This window comes from Moschus berezovskii, chromosome 20 (assembly GCF_049115385.1).
Source record: "Moschus berezovskii isolate FMDL1 chromosome 20, NW_MosBer_1.0, whole genome shotgun sequence".
In the NCBI taxonomy this organism is placed as follows: Eukaryota; Metazoa; Chordata; class Mammalia; order Artiodactyla; family Moschidae; genus Moschus; species Moschus berezovskii.
Window position 1 is genome coordinate 44824449 of NC_142479.1, and position 27995 is coordinate 44852443.

Consider the following 27995-nt stretch of genomic DNA (forward strand, 5'->3'; position numbering starts at 1 on the left):
TGAGTTACTCTGATGTTTATTTTAATGCATCTTAGTCCACACAGTTGGTATAAAATCAGAAAAAGCAAAGCAAAAAAGAAGGAAAAAACAAGGTCTGGAGTCTTGGCATCAGAAGGGCCCCGTATATACATCTACAGTTGGTGGCCAGTACGAGTCATTGCCAGACAGTCCTTGGAGGCAGAGGACAGTCTAGACTCTGCTGCATCCTGGGATCCCACCATCCCAGGGGGTCTAGAAGCTTGTCCGGATGCTCCGACCATAAGGAAATGTGGGAGTGATAAAGGCAGTGCGTTGTTATGTATTATAGTAATAATAGCAGCCTAGCCAGGTACAAAAGCAGTTATAAACCATTTATATTACACAGAATTATTCAGGTCTCCGTTCAGCTTTATGTTGTAAAATTGTTAATTGAATTTCCAGTGAGGCGTTTAGATGATTAGTGATCGTAAGGAATGGTAAATACATAGCACCACTTCGTAGGTTTGTTGTCACCGATTTCTAACCTAGACACGTGACTGGGACACCTCGCCCTCTCCAGGGCAAGGATTCCAAAGCCACAAGTCGCGATTCTCCGAGGGCTCCAGTTTAGGGGTTTTGTTGAGTGCAGGTAAGGCTGCACCCAGAGGCGTGGGCAGCGCGTGTCTGTGTCACACAGCGGGTCACCCACAGTTAAAGGCTTTGGGCCATTCAGGGTTTCTACCCACACTTTGGTTGTCTAAATGAGGTGGAGTGGGAGGGAGGTAACTTCTTTCAGATGAAGGGGAAGGGGCGTGATGGGCTTACTTTCTTTCTGGGCAAAACAAACAAAAAAAAACTAAAAAAAATAAAAACAACTGAGCTTGATTATATGGTTAGGATGTCAAGTTCCTTAGCTACTTTAAGGTTCAACCCAAGGCTGATGGTCAACACGTAAAGCAAACAATACTATGTACATATATGTAAAAAGTGTTATAAATAGGTTTTATAAACCGTCGATATTATATACATCTTCAATCAACACTAACGACCCCCCCACCCCCCGCACTGCTTTCTGTTTGGTTTGGTTTGAGTTTGGGTTTTTTGGCTAGCTCGTTTTTTTTGTTTGTTTTCCTGGCTTCCGGTTTGCTTCCTCCCTCCCCACGTGAGCTCAGAGCCTTGGCCGTCCCATCCCCAGGCCTCATTCACGCTTCCGCAAGATTACATAGATGACACCGCTGAGAAGTGCCAGGGGGAAGGCCACCCAGGCCAGGATGTAGGCGAAGCCGTAGGAGTTGTCCGAGTTGAAATGCCATTCCGGGTGCCGGACCGTGTAGATGGACGCCGCACTCATCACGCACAGACCTGGGAAGGAGAGGGACCAGTTGGGAGCAGGAGGGGTCACGGGGCAGGGATCCTGCGCCACCCCCAACCCAGACTCCCGAAGACCCTGGGCACCTCCCCTACCCACTCTGCTCTTCCCCCAGACTCCAGCTTACCTCACACTTGCACACACACACACACACACACACCAGGGCACCCTTCTCTCTTTCTTAGGGAGAAGGACGTAGGATGCAGAGAGAGAAGGCAAGTCCATCTCAGGCAGGAATCTGCCACCAGACCCAGAACTGCCAGGGGGAATGGAAAGGCACAGGAACCAGGAAACAGTCTCTCTCTGCGTCCAGTCCACCTGACCCAGGTCACGGGCCCCTCAGCCTCTCTCCTGCCTCATCTCCCTTAACTGTCACCCATGGCCAGTCAACACAAGGGCACCAGCAAGAATTCAGATGGCAAGCGAAGCCCATCCATCTCTTTGCAAGGATGGCTGGCTGTGGAGCCCCTGGAAGCTGTGAAACGCTCCATAGATGGGTGGTAGTGGTCTCTGAAACCACGGAAAGCAACACTTTATCATTATCTGAGTGGCACTCACGCCAAGCACAGGGCAGAAGGCTGTGCTGACCCCGGTAGCAGGATCAATACATCAGAGACAGAGCAACAACGCCCGTGGGCACTGCTAGGCAGACAGAGGAACACGTGGAGAGGAATGGGGTGATGGGGGAGGAACGCAGGAGGAAGAACACAGCCAAGAGAGGAGGCCATCACGGACAAGCTTCATGGCGCCAGGTCCCTTTTAACTACTTGTGGTCCCCCAGGGTTGGTCTGCAGCCCAGATGAAGGTGAGAAGGTCTCAGACGGGCAGGCTGGTCAGCCCACCCCTGCCTTGTGGACCATGCAGCCTTTGGGGTGGGAGGGACAAGAAAAACCTCCACCTGGGACCTCATGCAGCAGGCAAGTTCCAGCATGACGGTCCCTGCCCACAAGGACGGTCAGCATCCCTGCAGGGAGGGGTCCAGTGAGGTCAGCACCCTAGCCCCAGCAACACAAAGGCCACTCTGTCCCCTCCTGAACACAGCGGCTTTGACAGGCTCTGAGTGATTCTATTATGAGTCCAGCAAGCATGTGGGATGCCTGTGGGACCAGGGCCCCCCAGGCTGGACCACCTACATCTAACCTCACTGCTATTTGGGCTATTTCACTGGACACTGTGGCTCTGTCTGAACAAAGTGCAGAGGTGGGAATGTGTCATGTTCAGCACCCCGATAAGACTGTCCTTCTGCAAGTCTGAGAGAGGAGACTCCCACTGCATTGCCCACACCTTGAGAGAGCCATACGGCAGGCCTGGGACCCCAGCGGGGTCAGCTCCAGGACCTTCCACCTCCTGAAAGCCTGGGAGAAGCAAAGACATCTTGTCCATGGGGATGTCGTAGGTGGTTAACTATCATGGAGGGGAACTTCAGTGTCAACCTGCTGGAAACACACTGTATTTGCCTCGAGGTCCATGGCTCACCTCAACAGTGTGCTAATTCATTGTCTGACCTACCTAATGAGAGCAGAGCTCTCAAAGAGGAGGCCTGACCAAGGGAGAGGGAGGTTTAAACAGAGCATCCGAAGGGTAGGACGGTGCCCACCCTCTTGGCAGGGCTTCCGGATGGGGCCCACGTCCACCCAGCATGGAGAAATGCCATGACACCTGTGCAGACCAGATGGGCCCAGAATTCCCCAGCAAATAGAAAACAGCAAAGGGAAAACACTCCATCTGTGACCTGGGGGAGCAAGAGAAACAGGACTCACAAGTGCAGCGACTGAGTGGATGGCTTAATTATGTGACATCCGCCCTGGGAGGATCTCAGAAGTAAAGGAATGTGTGCTTCGCCTCAAGAAGCTATAAGCTTATACACTTACAAAGCCAACGAGAAGAGACACATTTGATAATTGTTGTTGTCGGGAGACTGATGTTTTACAGAATATATCATTACAAGGCTGTCTGTGTGCAAAGCAACAGACGTGCCCTGGAATACAGAGCAGGCAGTGCCATACAGGAATCATGAAAAGTCAAACACTTCCCCCGTTAAGGGGACTATGGCTCGCGTTCTCAGCCACCAGTAGGTGGTGATGCATTTATGGAGGTTCCCGTGGAATAGGTAAGCCGCTGTCCCTCCTTCCACTCTCAACCTCCGAGTGACCCCTGCAGCCTCACACATCACTCCCCAGCCTTACAAGATGCCCATCTTGGCCCGGCCAGGGCAACAGCTATGATGAGTCACCCAGAACCAGCGTTTCTAAACGTGGTCTCCGACTTAAATCAACTTCAAACCACTCAGAACAGAAAGGGCAACTGGGTTTTTATTCCTCCCCCAGGTTTTTATTCTAAATGCTCTTTTGTTGCTGTTCAGTAGCTAAGTTGTGTCCCGCTCTTTGCGACCCCTTGTACTGTAGTCTGCCAGGCACCCCTGCCTGTGGGATTCTCCAGGCAAGAATACTGGAATGGGCTGCCATTTCCTCCTCCAGGGGAATCTTCCCAACGTAGGGATCAAATCCACGTCTCCTGCATTGGCAGGCGGATTCTTTATCATTGAGCTCCCTGGAAAGCCCTTTTTAAAAGCACCCCCTTTTAAAAAAAAATGTGATTCTGATGTGCAGCTAAGACTGAGAAGCACCAAAGAGGATAGCGGGGTGCCTCTCGAAACGTCTTCAGGAAACAGCCAAACTGAGAAACATGTAATCAAGGAAAGATAGTTCTTACAGGTGAGACTCTCAGCTTATTATAAGCGGAGAAGGGATGATGCAGCAAGACAGGCAGCGCCAGGCAGAGACGGCTCCCAGGTCTGCAGTCAGCGGAAGAGCTCCACACAGCCTTTCACCTGCCTTCCCCGCACGCTCACTTGCGTGTCTAGAGTCCACACCGCCAGGCCCTCCAACAGGAAGCTACGGAGACCCTCCAGCTGCAACAGCCCCAGGGATGCTCAGCGGATTCTGGCGGCTTCCACCCAACAGGATGCAGTGTTTGAAGAAGCACCTGCCCTGCCCTGAGTGGACCTTGCCTGCGGGGCCCGACCTGCCTGCGGACCGCACCCCGCAACTGTGGACCTGCTCCCTCCTTTCCTCCCTTCCTCACTCCGTTCTACTCTTCTTTTTGTTTACTGCTTGGCTGGTTTTTGCCTTTCTGATTTGTTCCTTGATATTTAGGGGTAATTTCTCAGGCTATCACCAGCCTTTATCACCAACAACCCTCCCCAAACTGTCTCCCCAGTTTGTTGCTGCTATTGTTCAGTCACTCAGTCGTGTTCAGTTCTTTGCAATCTCATGGTCTGCAGCAGGCCAGGCTCCTCTGTTCTTCACTGTCTCCTGGAGTTTGCTCAAATTCATGTCCATTGAGTTGGTGATATCATCCAACCATCTCATTCTCTGCCACCCTCTTCTCCTTTTGCCTTCAATCTTTCCCAGCATCAGGGTCTTTTCCAATGAGCTGGCTCTTTGCATCAGGTGGCCAAAGTATAGGGGCTTCAGCTTCAGCATCAGTCCTTCCAATGAATATTCAGGGTTGATTTCCTTTAGGATTGACTGGTTTGGTCTCCTTGCAGTCCAAGGGACTCTCAAGAGTCTTCACCAGCATCATAGTTCAGGAGCATCAATTCTTTGGCGCTAGGCCTTCTTTATGGTCCAACTCTCACATCCACATATGACTACTGGAAAAGCCATAGCTTTGACTAGATGGACCTTTGTTGGCAAAGTGATGTCTTTGCCTTTTAATATGCTGTCTAGGTTTGTTATAGCTTTCCTTCCAATGAGATAGCATCCTTTAATTGCATGACTGTAGTCACTGTCCGCAGTCTCCCTAGTTACTGGATCCTTTAGATCATGAGATGAGAAACACACAAGAGCAGGGTTGTCAGACGCTGAAAGTCACAAAATCTCTAAGGGAAGTCCCCACTCTCTTAGATCCCAACTAGAGTGGAAAGATGCTTCAGCAAGTTCAAATGCCACATTCTAGAGGGCTGAGGTTTCTTAGACCAGCTCTCAGGTTCTTTTGCCGGGAGAGAACAAGCACAGAACACTCTTAGATGTATAGAGTACAACTGCTATTCTGGATCAACATTTCTAATTCAGTAACTTCCTATTCACAGATGGACTGCTAAGCTGACAAACCAACAACCGAAAATGAAGTCTCATGAGAGATAAGAAGCTAGATCTGGAAGGGACAATGCAAGAACAAATCAAGTGCTTCTAAATTCAGAGGTTTTCGTGGCAAGAGTACTGAACGGCTTGGACTGAGTTCGGAGAAGAATCCAAACGGTGAAACAAGTAAGAATGAGTAAATAAACTTTAGATTAGAAAAGTGTTCAGGCTGCAATGAAGTACTCATCTCTGGACTCTAGTTTTGACTGAAAATGACCTTACTAAAAAGACATTGTTAGAGAATTTTAAGCTAAAATACCTCAGAGGAAAAAAGATAACATACTCCCTGCCTTGAGATGCCCCTTCAGCAGTAATAAGTTCATTCCATCTGATATTTTCAGTCTGACTACTCATCAGTTCTGACACATATACTCATTCATCACAGATGTTTGGGAACTTGGGGATCAAAAAGGATGTAGATTTGAACTCATCTTCCATGGTCAGTCAGGTTCAATGAAAGATCACATAAAAAGCAGTTTCTGCCTTGGGTGTTGTATTCATTAAAAACTGGAGTGGATTCTGAATCTCTAAATATATTATTCATTCCATGTGGGATGGGAGGAAGTGGGGACATCCCAGTGTCCTTGTATGAGCTGCGCTTTCATGTAGCCTCTCCTAGTCTCAGCTTATTTATTAGTAACATAACAAGAGTGTATACAGCACATATAATTATTTTATGAAACTTCTGCTCCCTAAGTCTGTGTCCCTTTTTCTTGAGGACACAGTCATTGATACAAAGGAAATGATCACCTCTGATATCAAACAGTAAATAGGGAGCCAAAAAAGAAATCCCAGAATACATCATAATTCTCTGTTACTTCTGGAAATGGGGTGACTGATGGTCATCCCCAGAAATTATTTCTCATGGCAGAATTAGTACTTTAATTAAGCTGGTAATACCTGAGAAGTTTAGCTGGTATAATGAAACCTGTGCAACTAGCCAAGCTCTATTTGATTTTGAAATTCCAAACCGTGTACATTGACCTGCTGTATTTAGGGATTTGAGGAGAAATGGTTTTCTAGTTTACTTCTTTTTTCCAGGGAAAGGTAACTCTCTGTCTTCCAGAAAACGGTCATCGGTGTCCAACTTCAGGCTTTGTCATACAGCCCTGCATAAGTCATGAGATCTGCCTGCCCGTCCATCCATCCATCTAGGACATGTGGGCTGTTTTCAACCCTCCAATGACTGCTTGTGATCCAGCAATTAAACAAGAGATGCTACCCACTGCCCAATCAGAGGTCAGAATTGAGAATACTTTACAGCCCCCAGATATACTCCAGCACATACGGGATTTATGGGTTATTAGCCTGGACTACAAAATCCATCACATCTACCTCCTATGTCTCTCTGGTGCCCTGAGGACTCAGTCAGCTGGTCATCAATGGACAGAAGGATAAAAGGCAACAAAGTGAGACAAGGGCCAGTATCCAGAGACAAGAGCGGGAAGGCATCACGTCTAGGACTCTGCACACAGACCATGTGAATAACCTGTGCGAAGGGGGTTGCTCGAGGCAGTTCAGGGAGGGGGCAGAGCAGATCTTGGTGTCATGGCCCCATGTCTGGAAGTGACCATGCATTACATGTTACACAAAAGGAAGACGCTGGTAAACAGGAGCCCAGTGGACTCCAGGGGCTGGAGTAAAGGAGAGAAAGATTTGGCAGGTGGCTCCACCATTGCTTAGAGAGGGAGACATGTACCCTGGAGCAATCTAGGCAGTATATTGGGGCCGTTTCCACACTGGAGCAGGGGTGCTTCCCAGGGCACACAATGTGAGCTACAGAAATCCAGCCTCAAGACTGGCCTCTGCTCTATGGACACTCTCAACATTTACCTCCGAGGATGCCTCCTGGACTGAAGTTCCATCCCACGGTTAGGGGCCCTCCTTCCAGAGCTCCTAAGTCCTGTTCCCCATGCACCCCTTTTCATGGAGTGTTCCCAGATTCACACCCACACACACCCCTGTCCTGTATGAAATCCATCCAGGGGGAGGACTCACGCACGTCAGTCATTCTGGAGCCACGCCCACCTGACTGACCATCCTGCATGCAGTCTGGGGGAGCCCAGCCCCCACGGGGATTTGGTCCTCTCCAACTTACCAGCGAGGATCTGGAAGACCCCAGTGATGTAGAACCGGCCGCCCTTGGTGAGAGTGAAGAGCTGGCAGAAGAACAGGAACAGAGACAAAACGCTGAAGATGATGGACAGGATCATGGTGGCCTGGACAGACTGCAGCCATTCTAAGGGAGGAGACACGGGGTTAGGAAAAGGCAGCGCTGGCCAGCCAGAGGGGTGGGGCTCTGCCAGGGGGCGTGGCCTGGGCAGCAGAAAGCCACACCCACCCCCAGTCAGGAGCAGCAGCCCTCTTCTGAATGAAATTCAGGCTATTCACTTTCCCACTCTCAAAAGTCATTCTTTATTTCATGCTTTCTTTGGGAGGGAAAAAAAAGAGGTATTAATACATGTTTAATTGTAGACATTTTAAGAAAAGGCTGTAAGAAAATACTCAGTCCCACCACAAGGAGCTAAAATCAAGTTAAAATATATTAAATTTCCTTCCAGTCTTTTAGCCAAATGAGTTACTTACACAGATATGCGTGTGTTCAAGGGGCTCTGAACCCTGCCCTCTGCCTCCTCTCTCTCTCTGTCCTCAGGGAGTTTGAAGGGCTTCTTGGAGCCCCTGGATTCTGAGAATAGTTCCAAACCACCGTTCAAAATGTCAGCATCCCCCAAGGAGTCAGAGAGATCCTGGGGACGGCTGGGACGAAGAAAATGACGTTGGAGCCAAGACTAATTTTGCAGAAAGTTGGAAGAAGATGCTGATGGGAAGAGCATGCTTTATTTAGCTTTGAACCACTTGCTCAGCCACACTGTGTCTGTTCCCAGCTCATCTCAGAGCAGTCAGCGCTCAGTCTGGCCATCAGATAGGAGCACAGATGACACTTCCTTATCTTAGCTGAACCACCAGCTTTAGATCAAATCTCCAAGCATCCAACTGAAATTCAGGCAAGAAAGAGAACTCTGTAGTTCACCATCTACTACAAATGAATGTCAATTCCAAAAGGAACTGACAAGAGGCAAAAACCTGGGTTTGGCATCACAGACAGGAACCCGCCAGGTTCCCCCTGGAGACCTCCAGGGGCCTTGTCATCCTTCCTTCCTGCATCCCTCCTTCCAAGTGCCAAAGAATCCTGGGGGTGGGTGCTGCTCTAAACAAGGAAGATCAGTTAGAGAAGACCCAGGGTCTGCTCCTCCACAGTCAGGAACAGACTAATGTGCATTGGCTTAGAAAAATACATGCCTATGCTTAGCACAGTAGAAAACACTGTGAAATCTGGATGGCTTATCATCAATACCTCACGAAGATGACCCTGGTTTGAGTTGCAAGTAGTTCATGGAAGAATTTTAAGGATGCTGATTAGGTCAATTGTGACTAGAGTTTCATGGAAGATTGGAAGAATCTTCTGGAAGCATTTTAGAGTTAGAAGAAGCCCCAGGCCCTTTGTACTGAGAGAGATTTCTGGAGATGTTCAAATGAGCCCCATCGGCATGGCCAAGGTTGGGAGGCCCTTGGTTCTAGTCTGGTGTTCTTTCTACCTTGATGGACCATATGCTTTTTTTAATCTTTTCAATTTCTTTGTCAATTAAGGTTAGAAAAGGATACCTAATGGGCTGTGAGCCATCCTGACTTCATTTTTATATCTCTCATTGAACCACTCTACCCAGTGTAGTTGGAGAAGGAAATGGCAACCAACTCCAGTATCCTTGCCTGGAGAATTCCATGGACAGAGAAGCCTGATGGGCTATAGTCCATGGGGTTGCAAAGAGTTGGACATGACTGAGTGACCTTCACTCTGAGCGACTATCACTCACTCACTCACTCACAGCCAGTGCAGGGGTTCTTCTGGAGGAGCAGTCTGCAACAAAGCTACTGCCGCCATAATATTATCTTTTTAATCTTTATTTTAATTTATTTATTTGGCTGCACTGGGATCATCATTGCAGTATATGGGATCTTCAGTTGTAGCATGTGGGATCTCATTCCCTGTCCAAGGATCAAACCCAGGCATCCCGGGTTGGGAGCATGGAGTCTTAGCCACTGGACCACCAGGGAAGTCTCTACGTTTTGAATAAAGCAATTATCCAGCAGTTTGGTAGGTGAAGTTGGAAACATAAAGAAATCTGAGCCACAAAAATAAATCTAAAACTAAGTATAGAACTAAAACAGAGATCATGGGGAATGGCCTTCAAGGCACACCCTTAGAAGGAGCATGGTTGGTGCAGGCAACATCTTAGATTTCTTTCTCCAATTCTGAGATCTTTTCCTTAGTCTCTATCTCCACTCTCATTAATAACAGAAATTTCTGCCAGGCCTCACATTTAGAGAAAACTCAAAATCATACAAGTTAAAACTACATCAATAGGAAAAGTCTCTTAAATTTAATAATGTCACTAAATTCTTCTCAAAATTTCTTTTACCAGGAACTTGAACTTTAATGCCAACCTCATTACAACTGAGTTAATTTTCCGTAAGTTAGTTCTCTAATCAAACCAGAATTAAGGAATCAAGGAAGGTTTTATTCAGCAGGCCTTGGCTAAAAACCTACTGTTTTGAGCTCTGGGAATACAAAGTTGAAGAAGAAAGTTTTCAACCTGAAGCACAATAAATAACACACATACATGATGAAAGTAGGATAAATTCAACTATATTATCAGTCACAGTAACGTAAATCATTACAAGATGTAGAATTCCATCCTGAATTACGTAATTCCTTTCTAGAGTCTGATACAAGAGAGATACCTAAAACCAACAACAGTTAAAAGTTAAAACGTTTTTTAAAAGAGGCACCAGGCAAATATTAACAAAAAGATATAGTAATAACAGCATCAGACAACTGGAATTCAAACTGAAAAAGATGAAGATGGCCAAAGAGGTCTATTTCATAGGCCATTTCATGGTATTTCCAGTTTATCATAAAGAAACAAAAGTCATAAACCTCTGTGCACAGTGTGACCTGGAAAAAATACAAAGCAACAAATGGCTGAAGTATAAGATGAAACTGATACAGCTACAAGCACTGTGGGAGACTGCAGCATACCTCCCTCAGAATAGGTAAATCAAGTAGATCAAAAATATGATAAGACATACATTATTATATGTCTCTATCGTGATGACGATAAAATTTTCAAACACACATGGGATAGTCTTACCAACTATGCAGTAGGCACCAACAAAAAAACCTCAATAAATATCAAAAGAAAGCACACAAGGTGTAAATATAACTAAAGAAAAACAGAAAGTAGAAATTCAAAACAAATCAGTCAAAATAAATTTGGAAATGTTAAAAGACTATCCCAGATAATCCCTTGGATAAAGAAATCAAGATGAGAAGTAAACGTTTCTTCAGCAAGGAATGCTACTGACAGTATGTGCCTTAAACCTACAGGCTGTGGCCCCAACCAGGCTAGGCCATGTGCTCCATCAAAACAGGCCTGGGTACCCCCTGCTTAACTGGCTAACAAGAGGGACCAACTACCTCAGAGGACTGTGTAATGATCAAGTAAGAATGCTGATATAAAAGCTCTGTACAATACAAATAACTCCATTGAAAGGCTGAGCTCAGGGGCAGAGTAAATTAGTAGCTGTAGACTATGGTGGACGGTGGGGAGGGGGTCCTTAGGGTATCTTTATCTGCGCCACACCAAGAAATAAGGTGGACAACTGTGTCCACATAAGCTATTATAGGGTGTCAACCACAATGCCATTTGAGAGCAGAGCCCATTTCAATACAATTCTGATACCAGTTCTTATAAGAGCTTCAGCACAGAGGTTGGCAAATTATCTGTGAAGGGTCAAACTGTAAATCGTTTAGGCTTCTCAGGTCATATGGTTTCCACGGCAACTGCTGAAGTTTGCCATTTTAGCACAAAATCAGCCTCATTCAATATGTAAATGAGTGGGTGTGGCCTGTTCACCTTAAAATCTTATCTACACAATCAGGCAGTGGTCCCAACTGGATCTGCAGGCCATTGCTTGCCAACCTCTGTTGCTGTTGTTCGGTTGCTAAGTCGTGTCCAACTTTGTGACCCCATGGACTGCAGCACTCCAAGCTTCCCTATTCTTCACTGTCTCCCAGAGTTTGCTCAAATTCATGTCCATTGAGTCAGTGATGCCATCCAACCATCTCACCCTCTGCCACCCTCTTCTCTTTCTGCCTTCAATCTTTCCCAGCATCAGGGTCTTTTCCAATGAGTCGGCTCTTTGCATCAGACGCCAACCTCTACTATAGCCAAATACATCCAATGTACAGAAAACAGTGATTAGAGTGGAGAGACCTGGATGCAGAGGAAAATGCTGTCCACTGCAGTCCTGTTTTATACAAAGTCAAATTAATGTGAGGCCAACATGCCAGGTGGCGAATCTGAACTTCTACCCAAGCTCCAGGCCAGTGATACTCTTTTCTCTCAAACTGCAAGTTCAGGGTCATTAGCAGAGCCCATGACCAGCACCCACGGTCATTCTCCAGGCCTTGCTCAGTGCCCGGCAACTATTTGTGGAATGCCCAGTGACAGCGTTTTAACCTCCAACGTTGGTGCCAAGCCCGGGAATTAAAAAACCCCAAATTCCTTGCAGACCTGCTCTTCTGACAAGCCTGTCAGGTAATAGGGTTGCTGAAGCTTTCTGACGTGGGCTAGGCGGTGGCGGCCAGCAGAGACCCACTCCTCCCCGCCACAGAAGGGAAAGCTGGAGATGCCCAATGACCAAAGGTCAGATTCCTACCACCACAGCAGTTAAGCTATGAAGGAAATATATCTGCCCCCTCAGCTGTATTCTTAGCCCAGGGCCAATGAGCTGGCAAGCAAAGGGCTCAGGGAGGCTGCAACCCTCTTCAATGCACCGGCCCCTCTGAGTCCTTCTGCCTCCTTTCCTCAAAGCCTAGAGCCACACCCGAGCGCCTGCCCCCCAAACCTCGAGTCCCACTCTGGCAATTCACAAAAGCTCTCTGACTCCATTAAGAGTGAAAGGAAGGGCAGTGGCAGTTGAGTCAGAGCATGAGCTGGGGAGGCTGAGCCAGGAGGAAGGAGCCACTGTGGTAAATCACCACTGGGGGAGTGAGAGCCGCCCTTGTCCAGAACGCTGGGCCGTCTTCAAAGCTGCTGACCCACCTGCTAACCTCCCTATCCACTGTTGTCACTCAATTGTGTCTGATTCTTTGCAATCCCATGGACTGTAGCCCTCCAGGCTCCTCTGTCCATGGGATTGTCCAGGCAAGAATACTGGAGCCGGTTGCCATTTCCTTCTCCAGGGGATCTGCCCAAACCAGGCATCAAACCCACGTCTCCTGCATTGGCAGATGGATTCTTTACCACTGAACTACCTGGCACCCTCCCCACTGACATCCCGCAGATTGCCACTTTCCTTCCTTCTTGGGATGGATGTCATTCCAGAGGCTGCTGGCTTGCAAGCAGCCTCCATCCTATCCAGGAGGACTTTGCTGTATGTTTGCTTTGCCCACTGGCAGGAGCCTGATCAGGGACCGAGTGGTCCTTGCCCAGGGTTCCAGCTTCTTCCCATCCCACCAGCTGGTAAGCTCTGAAATTGGGCCCTGGGTTCACTTTCCCTGGGACCCACATGGATGCAGCCAGAGGGTAAAGCCATGTGGGGTCTTTCAGCCCACAGACCCTGGCCGGGAGCTCACAAGGATAAGGAAGACCATGCAGGAGGCTCTTTCAACTCAAATCCTGGGGGGCATTTCGACTCCAGCTAAACCTCTGGCTGACGATGAGTGAACTCATGTTCCAGGCGCTCAGGCTGCACCTGACACCGTCACTCGGTTAACTGCCCTCCTGACCAAGAGGCTCCCTCATGGGCAGAAGAATTTGTTCCAGAGTCTAATTTATATGTGTGGTTTGACACCAACAGTCTTATTCCCACTAGTCTTCAAACTGGAACACGGAATATAATACAGTCATTGAGGTTCCGAGGTTACTGAAAATGTCCAGCTATTTCAGGCTTCCTCCATTCCCTAGTTGGAAAACTCTAGTAACAGGAGGGTCAGGTTAGGCTGTGTTTCCCAAAAAATTGTTAAACAGAAAAATGGAGGGCTTCCCAGGTGGTGCAATGGTAAAGAATCCACCTGCCAATGCAGGAGATGTGAGTTTGATCCTTGGGGTCAGGAAGATCCCCTGAAGAAGGAAATGGCAACCCACTCCAGTATTATTGCCTGGGAAATCCCAAGGACAGAGGAGCCTGGTGGGCTACAGTCCATGGGGTCGCAAAGAATCAGACACAACTGAGCCACCTAACACATACACACACACACACACATACACACACACACACACAGAAAAATAGAGGAAGTGGCTTCTATGGTCAAGTATATTAACATCCCTCCTTGGACACTGCAATGTACAGTACTGTACTCAAGGTTCTGAAAAGTCTTACCATTAATAAGAATAGCCTGAGTAGATTTTAAATAATTGTTTCCAAATTGATTGATCAGAGAACGCTTTGTGTTTGTGCTGTCAAGAACTCTTGAACATGTGGAGTCTGGCCACAGTGACTTCAGAAAGGAAGAGAGGAGAAAGACATTTCAATTGCCCAGGGGAGGCAGGGGATGTACAGAGGAGAGGGGGATGCATGGTGGAGGGAGGGGTTCAGGATCTTTGGGTTTAAAAGGCATTCTCCATATGCAAACAATCAGAGGCCTTCTGTCCAAGCATCATGGAAATTAAGAGCCACCAGCCCACCAAGCTCAGCAAACCATGCACTCTCCTCTCTCCCCACACCAACTGAAGTTCTACCCAATTTCCAAGGCCCAGCTCAAAGGCGGTGTCCACTCAAGATCTCCCCATGTCACAATTATATCCTGAATGGGAAGAGGACTCAGGATGCATGGGATGCGATGGGCAACCACCCCAGGCCTCGCCTCGAGCGTTACCCTATTAGGCCATGAGGGTACTTGCCCCAGGTAACCAGCTTTTGAGAGGCAGACCCCATGCAGAAAAGCAGGGACTCATGGTGCCAATCCACTGGGGTGCTGCGGAGTTCAAAGTGTTGTTAGTCGCTCCGTCGTGTCCAACTCTTTGCGACCCCATGGACTGTAGCCCACCAGGTTCCACTGTCCATGGTATTTCCCAGGCAAGAATACTGGAGTGGGTAGCCATTCCCTTCTCCAGAGCATCTTCCTGACCCAGGGATTGAACCTGGGTCTCCTGCATTGCAGGCAGACTCTCAACTGTCTGAGCCACCAGGGAGCCCAAGAAGTTCAAAAGCATGTTTGAAATCTAAAGAGTTAAATGATCCTTCAGCCTTTCTTTAGGTTTGGCATGCACAGAGTCTAGCAGGGAGGAGAATGAATGGGGTGGCCACAGGAAAGAGACCCCTTCTCTGTGCATCTACCTGCCAGGACAACCACAAGCCAGCAGCTGAGCAGCACCGGGAGGCCAATGCCTATGGTCCAGAGACAACATGTTACACAGGCAGGGATGGGAGGCAGAGGACTCTCACCAGCAACAAAGGTCACTGCAAGGAGCAAGTACCACCTGGAGAAGGGGAGACCTGGGAAGATAAAACCACAGCTTCCAGGGACACGACAGGGATTTAGACACCCTGAGGATGAGGTCCAAGCCTCCAGGCATGAATGAAGACAACCAGAAACCACTGAAAATTTAGGGTTCTGACGTGGCCTCAGCTGAGTGATTGCTTTCTTTTTTTAAAGTTGTTTTATTTTTTTATTTGCTGTACCATACACCATGTGGGATCTCAGTTCCCTAACCAGGGATCACGCCCGTGCTCCCTGCAATGGGAGCTCAGAGGCCCAACCACTGGACCACCAGGGAAGTCCCACAGCTAAGTAATTTCTTAATGACAGTATCCCACAGCAGTTCGCCCCCTCTACATCATGGGGCCCTCTTCCCCAACCTTTCTGCCCGCTCCTTCCTGCCCCCATCAGCCACCAGATGTCACAAGACTCACACTGGACCCCTTGCTCCTTCCACCTCTCCTCTCATCAATTCCCCTGCAGACATTAAATACCCTCCTGTGGACACCGATGACCCCAAATCTGAATGTCCATCCCAGACGTCTACCCGGAGCCACAGACTCCTAAATCCAAGTGCTTTGCTGACACTGTACCTTCTCAATGTATCAGCCAGAATGCGTTTTCAAAACACAAATCAAATCACACCCCCTTCTGCTCCAGACCCTTCCATATGTCTGGGCTGGCTTTTTCAGCATCGGAACCTGTCCTCTCCTGCCTGAAGCCTTGCACTCAATCATGCCGGCCCAGCACTGGTGGACACACCAGACTCCTCCCTGCCGAAGGACCTGGCCCTTTCCAGTACCTCCTGGAATGTTCCTCCTGTGGTTCTTCATACAGCTGGTCCCTCCCATCTTTTAAGCCTCCGTCCACGTGACTCTGGCAGGAAGAGGCCTTCTGGGACCAGCTGCTCCCTCCCTAGTGGCGACCTGCTATCGGTCACTCCAGCCATCTCCGGCAGAGCACTCTCCACTGCCCACAGTGACTCACTGTCTTTCCTCCATCTCCCCCGAGTAACTGTGAGCTCAATCCACTGGAGCAGGGAGTGGTATTTCTTGTTTAGTTCCATAGGCTCAGTTTCTGGAAGAGTGCCCAGTACCTAGCACACGCTCAGTCTAGTTAAAGAATGGATGAATAGACCACTCTGTTAGCTCTTTGAAATGAAAGGGAGTCTCTTGAAAGGTAGTGAGTTCCCTGTCACTGGTAGGATGAGCATATAATGGGTACATTGCAGAGGGGTCTGAAGTGAGTGACATGGGGCAAGGGAATGGGTCTGATGACCTCCCGAGCCCCTGCCAGCGTCAGAGTCTACGTGTGTGCTGATAAGCGCATACTCAGAAGCCTTCCTGCCAGGCATCCTTTTCTTGGGCACCAAAAGCCAACATCCACACCCTCAAGCCGCCCCATGGCCAATACCAGCTTCTGAACTACAAAGGATGCTTTCTCAACACTGGTAAAATCCCGGGAAAGCAATTTACATTTTTTAAAAAGCAAAGACTGAGCATCCAGCACCATACGGTGAGACACAGGTCTGCACAAGCCTCTGAATTTACTCCTAGGTGCTGGCATCTGATGAGAGACTCCAAGGGTTGAAACATCAGCATCAGGGCACCTCGTACCACCCCTGCACCTCCCTTGCCTGCCGGGACCTCTGCATCCCACAAGGGCGTGTAGAATCCAGAGCCATTGCTGGGACAGAGTTTGTGGGTTAGCCCAGGGAGCCACAAAGATGCTAAATTGCAAAACATGAGCCCCTAAGTGCAGAGGGCCTCCTGTGTTTTTAAAATTGTTGACCAAAAGCTGAGCCACAGACGAGGAAATGGTCTGATGTCCTTGCCGAAATGGCAATGCCGCCAAACGGATAAATAAGATAAACCTGGTGATCACAGGAGATACATTCCCAGAAGACACATGGTGCTCAAGTCAGGGAGGGGCTCCTGAGACTGGCCAGACTTATTGTTTTCTGACTTTGAATCAAAAGGACTGGTCTAAGGCTGCCTACAACCTACTGCTGGTCGTAAGGTTGCTACTGCTGGAAATAGATAGGTGGGTTTCTGCTTGGTAAGATTTCTGACATATTCTGCCTTATAAATGCACAGGATTGTTACTCCAACTTGGAATAGAACAGCTGAGAAATACATACAAGACAGAGCAGGTCTAAATGAAATCATGAAACTTAGAACCCCATCCACATGCCCCAGAGTCCCTCCTAGGATCTAGAAGACCCTGCAGGCTGGCTTGCTTCTCCATCCCCTGTGTTCTCTGTGCATCAGCTTTGCCAGGCTCCTTCCCGCCCCAGGGACCTTGTCCTCAGGCAGTCCCACTGTCTGGAATCTGCCCCCTGATGTCCCTGTGGCTGACTCCTTCCTGGTCATCCTCAAGAGGTCATTTCTTCCCCACCCCAATCCCTGACCACACATCACCCTGCTTAGTTCTCCTCATCCTTCCTATCACCGCCTCCTGATTACCCACATTTATTGACTGATCTGCCCAGTAAAATGGGAGCTCACATCCACTGGCATCCTCAGTGTCTGCAGTGGAATCCTCTGCAAGACAGGTGTTCAGTGAAGAGTCCTGCATGAAAGGACACAGGAGAGAAGGGAGGGGACCGGGGAGAAAGGGGAGAAGGAAGGCGAGGGGACATCCTGAGGCAGGCAGTCCATGATCACTGAAGCGAGAGAAGGCTGAAATGCCAAGATGAAGGGAAGAAGAGATGGGGTGAGGTTTAACAGGAGCAGATCATGCAGGTAGACGCATGGACCTTAGCAAAGACGTTCATCTGAAGATGGAGACCAAAGGGACCTCTGAGAGGTTTTAAACTGAGAGTGATAGGACAAGGTTTGTATTTTTAAATATCATCCTGGATCCGATGTACAAAATAAGGAACAACGAAGAGAGAAAGACCAGGAGTAAGGAGGCTGCTGCAGTGGCCCTGGTGCGATGTGGGTGGGGATGACGAGTGACCAGTGGGACCAGGACGGCTCCGAGAAGCAAGAGGAGACACATCCAGGCAGACTCTGAGTGTGGAGCTCACTGGACGGTGGGACAGCGCCCACTAAAATACTGGAAACTGTCCAAGGGAGAGACTGGGGGGAGGAGGACGAAGGCTGGCTGGTTTGGGGACGCCTCTGAGACATCCCAGCAGAACTGTCCAGTGGGTGGCTGGCCAGGCTGGTCTGGAGGTTGGAAGAGAGGACTAGACTGGGAGGAAACAAGGATTCAAGAGACATCACGAAACAGTGAGAGCTGCTAATGACTGGGGAAGTGGAGAGAAAAGTGGAGAGAGAAGGAAGTCGAAGGATCGTCTATTGCTGGCACAGGTCACTGTGCTGCTGAAGGGACCCAGGACACGGCAGAGATGGACTATTTACAGAACCCTAAAGTAATAGGGCTCCACTCTGAAACAGCATAGGACGCACCAGAGCTGTTGTCAGAGTATGACTGGGTATGGACGGGGGTGGTCACAGCCTTGAAGAGAAGCGATGCAAGCCAGGATTACTGGGAAGTGCTTGCTATTAAATTTCTGTGAATCAAGAAGTCATGCTTCCCATGAAGTCAGATGACTCCATGCTCAGCCTCCCTTGACACTAGGTGTGGCTCTGTGACTGACTTGCAGGAAAAGACAAAAACAGAAGTGTGTGGTCTATCTGAAGATGTTTCATTAAAAGGGAGGGGGACGCATTCTTCTCCTCCTCCTTTCTCTATTCTGTGGCTTGAAGCAGAGATGAAATGGCTGGCGCTGTAGCAGCTGTCTGTTCCATAAGGATTAGACAAAGAAATGAGGTAGAAAGTGTCTATGGCTCTGATAGTTTCTTGGAATTGCCATATCGATGTTAGGCTGCCTATTTCCATACTTCTTTTGAAAGAAAGAGAAATAAACTATCTTATTTAAGTCACTACCATTTGAAGATGTTTTGTTTTGTGGGGTCAATCTTAATCCCAACCGGAATGCTAGCCATTGGTCTAACACGTCCCTCCATTACCTTTCCCCTTGCTTTAGGTCATGTCATTGCCTCAACAGGGAATTGCCTCCTCCTTGCCTGTGTTTATTTAAATCCTGCCGATCCTTTGGAGGATGGATCAAATACCACCTCCCACAGGAGACCTGCCTTCCACTTCCTTTCCTGAACTCTGGCTCTGCCTGCCTGCCCCCACTCCTCGGGCATCAGGCCTATGCTGTCTTCATCCCCTCCGCAGTGACCTCCTGATTCAGAGCTCAGGACTATCAGGGCCAAAGTCCAGAGTCTACAAGTCCTTGTATGCCCTGAGCCAAGAGGCATTCAAAACAAGGTCATGATAAATATTCCCTTAGTGGTCTCCTTCACCTCTGCCTGCAGCCAGGATCAGGATAGAGCCAGGGATTTATATTCTAAATGTATGTAAAAGGATTTAGATAATGGAAAAGCAGACAAAGTTGAGGGCATTTAGTAAGAAATCTAAAACCAACTCTAATACAAAGAGGGAGTTCAAGGAAAATCTGACTCCATCCAACTATGTAACATAGATGTTTGACTGCAATGTGGTAACAAGCACCATTCATATAAGAAAAAAAAAGAAGAATGAAGCCCTGCAGAGGTGCAGGGCTCCAGCACCACTCACACAAAGATATGCCCTTCAAAAAAAACAGCAAGTCACGTAAACCAACGCATTTTCACATAACAAACTTGTTGACATATTCTTCACAAACAAGTATCAATAACAAATTACTTTCAGTGACTTAAGTAAAAGGTATGTTTGAAACATTCTAAGAGCAAATACAAACCAAGGTGACTGGTTTATGACTAACAGGGTTCATCTGTAAAGGCAGTCTAATTTTTTTCTTAATTGTGTATTTTTTCACCTCTTGTTTGGCACAGAAATGGTTAAACCCAATCCAAAAGGCAAAGGAGGCCCAGAGGATTCAAATTTATCAGAGCTTAGGCTGTAACACAAGCTGACCCATCAGAAGATGACAGCAGAGATACTGACCACTGGGGAAGCTGAAATGGGAACATGTTACTTAGAAGTTCAAGTGCAAACAAACACAGCTTGTCCAGAGCTCCTCAAAAACGCCCTTCCTGGGAGAGACGAGAAGGCAGGTGTAGGGGAGAAGCAGGATCTTGGAACCCCCTGCCCCAGGAAAACAACAACGTGGATTTGGATAAAGACCCGAGATGAAACACTCCAAGGTCACTGTCAGCAAATCCAAGAAGATGAGGTTGAACACAAAAAGCCAGCTGAGCAATGGGAAGTTCCCAATTGAAATGACACCAGTGCCTCTTTGGGAGCTGCTGGGAGGACGGTACAGCAGCCATTCCTAACTGACCACGGTCAACGCAGAAGGCAGGCCAGCAGCATACGAACATCGCTTCCCTGCTGCAGGACAATTTAGATCCCTGCTCCTCTGCCGACTCACCCCTCTTGAAACCCAGCCGGGTTGGAACATGCCTGCCAAAACTGCCTCTTCCGGGCCTGTGAGTGTAGAATCCCCTGCCAACTCCACATGGCCACACACCACTTGGGGGAGGTGCGACTGGGTACCCAGGGTCTCAGGGAAAGCCAGCCCTCGTGGGCAGAGTCACCACGCATGGTCACCAGGTGTCAGTAGGGAGCAGAGCACCTCCCATTCTCAGCCTTTCGGGGAACTTCAGCCAGACCTTGCCCAGGAGACACCGGATGCTGCGGCTTTGGGGCCAAGCAGTGCTCCGGCCACATGCTCAGACACTCCTGAGGGTTTCAGTTACTTGGCTACCAACTCACCACACAGCCTCAAGGGTGGTTTTAATTCAATATCGTTCACAGACTCAGAGAAAAGAATTAAGGACTGCTCCCTTCCACAAGGACTGGAGTCTCTTTTCTTGCCCCCAGGAAAGCAGACACATAAAACAGTGTTTTCTACTGCTTGGCTATCCTCCTCGAGTAGTTCTAGCAGTTTCTCTTTATGCTGAGGTTAGAGATGTTTGGTTGGTGATACTTCAGGGACAGTTTGGGTACATAGCCCAGAGAAGGAAAGTCCAGCAGTGAAACTGGACTGTGAGAAGCCAGAACCAATGGCCACTGCCCCGCCTGCCTTGTTCAACTGCATCTGAAATGGTTTCTGTCACTGGCTATAGCATCTTCAACAGAAATATTTGATCAAGGGGCAGCTGCGGTCACACTGAAACCTCATGTCCAGGCTGAGGACACATCCTTTGGAACATGAGACTGTGAAGAGCCTGGTCCACTGTGTCCTCAACACCATCACTGTGGCCCCTGCCAGGGTCCACGCTGCCACCAGACACTTTCCAGCCACTAAAAAGACTGCATCGTATTTATCACTGCCTCTCTACATTCACAGACCCCAGGGCCCTGCTGAGCCCTCCCTCTTTCTGGATACTGCAAGGATCTAAGAGTATGCTTCCGCTGCCAATTAATCCCTTTAACCTGAACCCAAGAAAACCCGGTTTCCAACATCTCACAAGCAAAGATGCTGAGGACAGAGTAAAAATATCCCCGGGCTCGGGTTGGGGGCATGCAAACAGTGTCAGTGCCCCAGCTTGCAACAAGGAGTCACTCTACAGCTCTGATGGCTAAATGGGATCGCTGAGGCCCAAGACCCAGAGAGGAAGTCCTGTAACTGGAGACCAAAAGGGGCCCATTGATCCCCGGGACAGCCCCTCCATCACTGCACCAGGAAGACCCAGGGCACTCCTGGATATTCCACCACCAAACCAAACTTGCTCATTGGATCGAAACTCCCAGCAGAATCTGCCTGAGATTTTGCATCATCATTGCTTATCTGCATCCTCATTTCTTCACTCACTAAAAGAATTACACTAAGTGATGAGCAGGAACAGGTGGGCAGGTCTAGGGCTTCTCTCCAGGTAGAGAGAATGTACAAAAATTGCCTGAGATCTCAGCTTAGCCAGTGAAGCTACCGCCCCTCTCCTTTTATCTTGGCTTCCCAGCCCCTGACCACATCTCACCCCAGCCCAGCAAAACCGCTCTAGCTTTTGAGTCTTCCAAGAACAAGGGCTTCTAGGTCTGGAGAGAGAGGCATGTCACAGACAGACCAGGACGAGTTTGTGGAACAAAAAACCATCCTCACCATTTGCTGATGACGAGAAACAGTGCTGGACACTGCCCATGGAGAAGGTGCTACAGTTTTGCCAGAGGTCAGTCGCATGTCCATTGCCCACCATCCATTGCTAGAAAGAACCAGATGATACAGTAAGTCAGAGGAGGCAGTGAGGAATGACAGACAGGGTGGGGGAGAAGACCAAGGCAAGGCAAAGCGCAGCCTCAGCCACCGTCCAACCAGAGCCCACGGTGCTAGAGAAAGGGGAGAGATGGTGCTCTGTCCCAAACCTTTTGTCGAGGGGATAGCCAGGGCTTTGCAAGTAAAAAGCACTTTGTAAGTGGAAAAGAACCTCACAAATATGAGTTGCTCTGTGCCAAGGTGTGTACGGCAGTAGAAGGAGCCATGGACTTAAGCCAGGACACCTGCATCCAAGCCGTCTCTCCTCCCCTGATCTCCTGAGTGCCAGTCCCCATGCCACGGCCACTCTGAACTCATTTCCTTATTGGTAATTCCTGTCAACCTACAGTTAAGATGTTGGGAAGATGTTGGTAAGTGATGAATCAACTCATCAGTCCCCAACATAATTATTTTTCAACCTTTGAACGAAGCAAGAACATCATACCTGGGACTTGTCGTATATTAAGAAGTTAAGACCACAGTCGCATGACTGCCCAAACCTGGGCTCATCTTTAAGAAAATGAGTTTAAAACCTACTGAGCTGGATGTTTGTTGATTTTGTAATGCAAGTTATCCCAATGATCTGTTTGTACTGGAGGAGGCTTTTCTAAGAAGGTGTCCTGTGCACAACACAAAACAGACCTGGGACTATGAACCATTAAGGAAAATCTAATCTTAACTTGCCAGTTTCAAGTCCGTTTATGAACAAAGTCACCCATCTGATAGATGACATTTGGAGAAAAAACAGACCTTCCTAAATTTTCCACTTCCTTCCTCAAGGACAACCACCACCTCCCCACCTCCCCCGCCCCATCAAGAAAAATGCCAAACAAGCTTATCACATGAAGGGGTAGGGGGGACCCTGGATCTGCACTGCCATTCTTTAGCTTAAAGAGAGGTCTGTGTGCTGACCTAGCCCAGTGCTTGCTTGCTTCCTCCCCACCCCTGAATCCGCTCTGATTTTCTCAAAAACTACTGAAAAGGCGCGGACTGCCAGAAACTGCAAAAGGCCTGAGGATGTCTGAGACTCATTGAGGGGGCGCGGCGGGAATCGTGGTCCGGAGGCCAAGCTCGGGGCTAGCTCCGGGCGCCCCACCCGCGCGCGTTGCCCGGCCGGACACTCACGCTGACGATGGTGGACACGAACAGCAGCACCAGCACGGCCACGTGGAGGACGATGATACCCAGCAGCAGAAGCAGCATTCTGGCGGCGGGTTCTGCTCAGCGGAGTTTCCGTCTGGTCTGACAGGAGACACAGCCGAATTGGACGTGAGGTCGGGAGAACTGGCCCGAGCGGGCGAGCGAGGGAGGGAGGGAAGAAGGGAGGGGAGGAGGGAGGGGAGGAAGGAGGGGTGGAGGGAGGAGAGGAGGGAGGGGAGGAGGGAGGGGAGGAGGGAGGGTCCTGCGCTTGGAATGCCCAGGCCTGGCCCGCCGCCCGCCCACCCCGCCCCATGGCCGCCGAGAGAGGGCAGCAGCCGACCGTAGCATCCCCGCCCCGCAGCCCGCCGGGCCGAGTATCTTTTGCTTTTGGAACAAAACAAGCGGTACGCAAGACGCACGTCGAAGTCTCCCCGGGAGGGAGGTTTTTCCAGAGTGCCAAGCAGAGGCTGCAGCGCGCCTCCACCCACCCGGGCGCTGCGGGGGCGGCCCAGCCTGCGGAAGAGGGGCAGATAAGGGAGAGCGAGCGCTCTCCCGGTGGAGTGGAGGTGGGAGCGAGGGGCAGAGGCCCAGGGCTCAGCGAGAGGCCCGGGGATACCAGCGGCGTGCTGGGAGGGAGAGCGCGCGGCGGGGAGCCGGGTCCCCAGACCCCAGAGCGCTCCGCATTTCGTTAGGCTCCGAGTTTCCACCCAAGTTTGGCCCGCTCGGGGGAGCCGCCCCGAACCCAGCACCGCTTGGCAAAGACACCCGCGGCCCCGGAGAGAAGGCGCAGAGCCGAAGAAAGAGGAAAGAACCGCCCGGGAGAATTGCTGGGGCCGGCGCCTCCTGCCCTACCCGGGCGCTGGTCGGGCCGATGCGCTCAGGGGCCTGGCTGGAGGGGAGCAAGTGTCCGTGCGAAGGAGAGGCGGAGGTAACGGGGTGAGCCCCCCAGAAATAAATGCAGCCGCACGGAGCCGGCAGGACCTCTTCTATCCGCCGCGGTGCGGTCCTCACCCCACACCTCACATCCCGCGTCTGATCTGCGGGAGGATCCGCACGTTTGCGAAGACGGAGCTGCGTTTAGGGAACTGCTGAAGGACAGAGTCTTGGGCTAGAAACAACGATTCAAAAACTTCAGTGTTTAAAGTACCCAGTCGCAGGCCCCTCCGTCCTCTCCTTCAGCAACACTTTCAAAAAAAAAAAAAAACCCTGGAACGTGCAGAGGAAATAAGCAGGGTTTTCTGACGTCTCCCAGAAGGTTTAAATTAAATCCAGTGACTCCTCACGCCGAGGAGGCGGGGGGAAGTGGGGGGAGACAAGAGAAAGATGAACGGGTATGTAGCTAGAAAATGGGGGGGGCGGGGACCCTGTACCCTGAAGATGTCCACCGCAGGGACTGCTTTGCCAGCGAGTCTCCGAGTAGGCGACTCTCCAGCGAGACGAAAAGTCCTCCGCCCCTGCCCCTCATCCAGACATCAGCACCCGCGCCCCCGGCGGTTCACAGACCCGCAGGTTCTCCATACCAGACCCTTACAAGCCCCCCAGGAACGATGCCAGACAGGCGGTGTTCCGCCAGGGATCTGGGAACGCGCCCCCTTGCTCCGCGCGTTCTGGCGCCGTCGATGGAAGATGTCCACGTTCCTCCTCCATCTCCTCCACTCTCCCGGCCAAAGCACTTACGGCCCAAAAGATAGCTGTCCCCGATCCTCAGAGATCCTCAGAGCTGCCTCGAGCACACACTCCGTGCGTCCGTTCAGCGGCTGGCCTCCGCAAAGACAGCTGCGCTGCGGGGCTACGCGCGCCAAGCGAGGGGCAGGAGGGAGGCTCCCGGCGTTCCCCTTTAACGGGAACAACGCCCTGTCTGCGTCGCTGCAATAGGGTGTGTCCCTGGGTCAGCGTGTGCAGGGGGGCGGGACTCGGGGAGGGGAGAGGGCAGCGGGGAGAGAGGGAGGGCAAGAGACAGCCTGGGCCTTACGCTGCGCCCCGGGAGAAAGCAGATGACTGCAAAACCGCTGGGACTTATCCTGCAAACTAGCAGACCGCGCAGCTTTCTCACCTCCGCTTCCCCTCCCTTCGCTGACTTTACCGAGACCAAGAGTTGACCGATATACTGGCCCCTTCGCCCCCTCCGCCCACGTGGGATAGTCGATCAGAGGTTGCCCCCGCGGGTGCCCAGCGCCGGGCTCTGGGGCGCATGCATTCGGACCGCGCCCACGCGGAGGCCCAGCCTGGATGCCCCTCCCACGGATAGGGGCAGATGGCACTTAAGCGCAGGCAGACATCCCTCCCCTGGAGTCCTGGCGCCCCTGGCCTGCCCCGGCGTCCTAGCGGGGCTCACCGGCACCAAGCCCGCCCGCGCGATCCCGTCTACGCCCAGGCGGTGCGCCAGGTGCCTCGGATTCCCGAGACGGACCTAGCGGGCCTGCTTGGGGGGAGTTGGAGGAGGAGGGGAAAAGGCTGCCTACTGCAGGACAGCGCGCCCGGGGGTCGCTGGGCAAATGCAGACCACAAGCGGGTACGCTCCAGGCGAGTTTGCTGGCTTGGTGCCCGGCCTGGGCAGGCGTCCCCGGCCACAGGGTGGGGAGTTGGCCATTTGAGGTGGGGGAAGAGCAGCCAGGGAAATCAGCTGATTCATAGCCGGCTGAAGGCGGTCCGCCCAGCGTCACGGGGAGAGAGGATAGCCCTTCCGGGCGCAAGGTGGGTGCGCCCGAGTAAAAGGGGAAGACGCTCTGGGAGCCCGCCTTAACGCGGAGCGGGAAGGTGGGAGTTACAGGTCTGCCTGCCAACGCAGCAGGTCATACACAAGTCACCAGAACCTGCCTGCACTGTGTGTCACAGAACATCGCCGCCCTGAATGACTCAAATACCCCCATCTACTTATTTTACTATCTGAAAGCAGCTGCCTGTGGTAGCTAATTATACATTCTTCAAGCAAAGATAATTTGAAAAAATTCTTCAAACAATGGTCTTTCAAAAATCCTTCGATTAAAAAGACGAATCCTTGGAAAATTTTTGTTCACTGCCCAGTGATATGGCAGGTGGGTTAGCAGGACTCTGAAGTGGTCTGTGAGAGGCGGTGTGGTACACTGGTTAGGCATGAAGGCTCAAACAAACCTGCTTACTCAGGGCTGTGGATTTGGTCAGTTTGCTGAGGTTCGGGGTGCTTCAGTTTTCTCATCTGCAAACAGGACTGAGAATGCCCATTTTAAAGGGTTATGGTGTTAATTAGAAGAAATAGTGTGTGAAATACTTAGCATAGTGTCTGGAACCAAATAAATGATCAGTAGTACCCAGGAAATTGTCACTATTATTATTATTATTTCAGATTTAATCTTCACAACAACCTTTTAAGTAAAGCCCGACCCCCTAAACTAAAATCGCTTACAGTCCCCTAGATTGAAAGCACAGTTGTAGGTGAAAGGACTAACTAAACGAATGGGAGTGATCACTTTCCTCCTGGGTCATATTCTAGGCTGGGTTTGCCCTGGGAATTATTGCCTGCCTTTGTGCCATTCAGACTTTTTATTTATTAAACCAACATTGACATGATCACCAGGTTCCCAGGACTGTTCTAAGCACTTTATAAATATTAGCATATCTACTCAGGATTTTCTTCCCTTCTTGTCTTTTTTTCCAGCTAAACTTCTGAATGAAATATAGACATCTAGAAAAGTGCACACATGGTGAAGTATGGCTCATTTCTTCCTTTCCTTTGCACCCAAGGTTTTAGTCATTAACCAGGTCACACAACAGTCACACGGCAGGACGTCTGAACCCACCCGTCCCTGTCAATCAGTCATTTCACTGCCCCTCGCCTGCCTCCTGCCCACTCAGCCCCCAGCTGTAGAAGACAAATGCTGCCGCCTAGGGCAATGTCACCAGCTCAGCCACACCCAGGTCCCGGCCAGGGCTCCGTTACAAGTGGAAGCCTCTCCCCAACCTGCTTACAATCCAAGGTCACCTGCCAGCTGTGTGCGTGGAGCTGTTTTCCATCAGGACAGGCGTGTCTGGTCCCCTTCCTCCCTTCAACTCTGGATGTGCCGGGGTTTCTAGGTGCTCACAGAGGGCCCTTCTGGCCTCCCCAGCCAGAGTGTATATCCAGCTCTTAGCCAAGGATTTTAGAAACCCTCGGATTCTCTGGTCATTTCCAACACACACGCGCGGTCTCCCCTGCGATCCTTTCCATTTGTGGTTTGCAGGGCGTGGGGCTGGGCAGCAAGCGCTCCGTAAATCATGAGCACACACCATCCAGAGGCACAGTCTGCCAAGACAACTCACCGGGCCAAACAGGGTCACCCCTTCCTCCACGCGGCTCTCTTCACACTCAGACGCGTGTCAGGCAGGCCCCTCCTGGGACAGGGCAGCCGAGACAACAGCAGCTGGCAGGTCTAGTCCTGCTGCTTCCCACCAGGATCCCCGAAAAGCGCCCTGGTGGTGCTCCCCAGTAACTGAAGCCAGACCAGGCGTCCATCCAGTTTATTCAGGGGCTGGTCCAATGCTGGGATATGTCATGGTGGCCTGAGAGCATCTCAGCCTCTACTGTTTAAAGAGACAGCACCCAGCTTTGTGTCTTCACCAGAACACAGTGATCCCAAGAGGCCCTTGGGGCGTGGGGAGTGTGGACTGGAG

The 27995-nt window shown here is 50.3% G+C and overlaps 1 protein-coding gene across 4 annotated transcripts; it reads right to left on the reverse strand.

Annotated features, from left to right (window-relative positions):
• On the reverse strand, positions 1-27790 carry PMP22 (peripheral myelin protein 22). Of its 4 annotated transcripts, XM_088828921.1 has the most exons (6): positions 25047-25216; positions 24222-24477; positions 23355-23471; positions 22080-22179; positions 7571-7711; positions 1-1320 (listed from the first exon to the last, which is right to left on the reverse strand). In XM_088828921.1, exons 3-6 carry the CDS (start codon positions 23430-23432, stop codon positions 1157-1159), a joined length of 483 nt encoding a protein of 160 aa, XP_088685047.1. In that variant the 5' UTR covers positions 23433-23471; positions 24222-24477; positions 25047-25216; the 3' UTR covers positions 1-1156. The 4 variants fall into 4 exon arrangements, with proteins under 4 accessions (XP_088685047.1, XP_055263313.1, XP_055263310.1 ...); XM_055407338.2 differs by lacking the exons at positions 24222-24477; positions 25047-25216 and adding an exon at positions 27645-27790; XM_055407335.2 differs by lacking the exon at positions 24222-24477 and having other exon boundaries at positions 23355-23466.
• Between the last annotated feature and the right edge of the window lie 205 nt (positions 27791-27995).

What these genes read in the sequence shown, in the direction of transcription:
- PMP22 (XM_055407338.2), bottom strand. Translation starts at nt 23,432, where the DNA reads ATGCTGCTTCTGCTGCTGGGTATCATCGTCCTCCACGTGGCCGTGCTG. An exon ending in TCGTGTCCACCATCGTCAGC is followed by an intron (nt 22,180 to 23,354) that starts GTGAGTGTCCGG and finishes GGTTCTTTCTAG; the next exon opens with CAATGGATGGTGGGCAATGG. An exon ending in TTTCTCGTCATCAGCAAATG is followed by an intron (nt 7,712 to 22,079) that starts GTGAGGATGGTT and finishes CTCCTCCCTTAG; the next exon opens with AATGGCTGCAGTCTGTCCAG.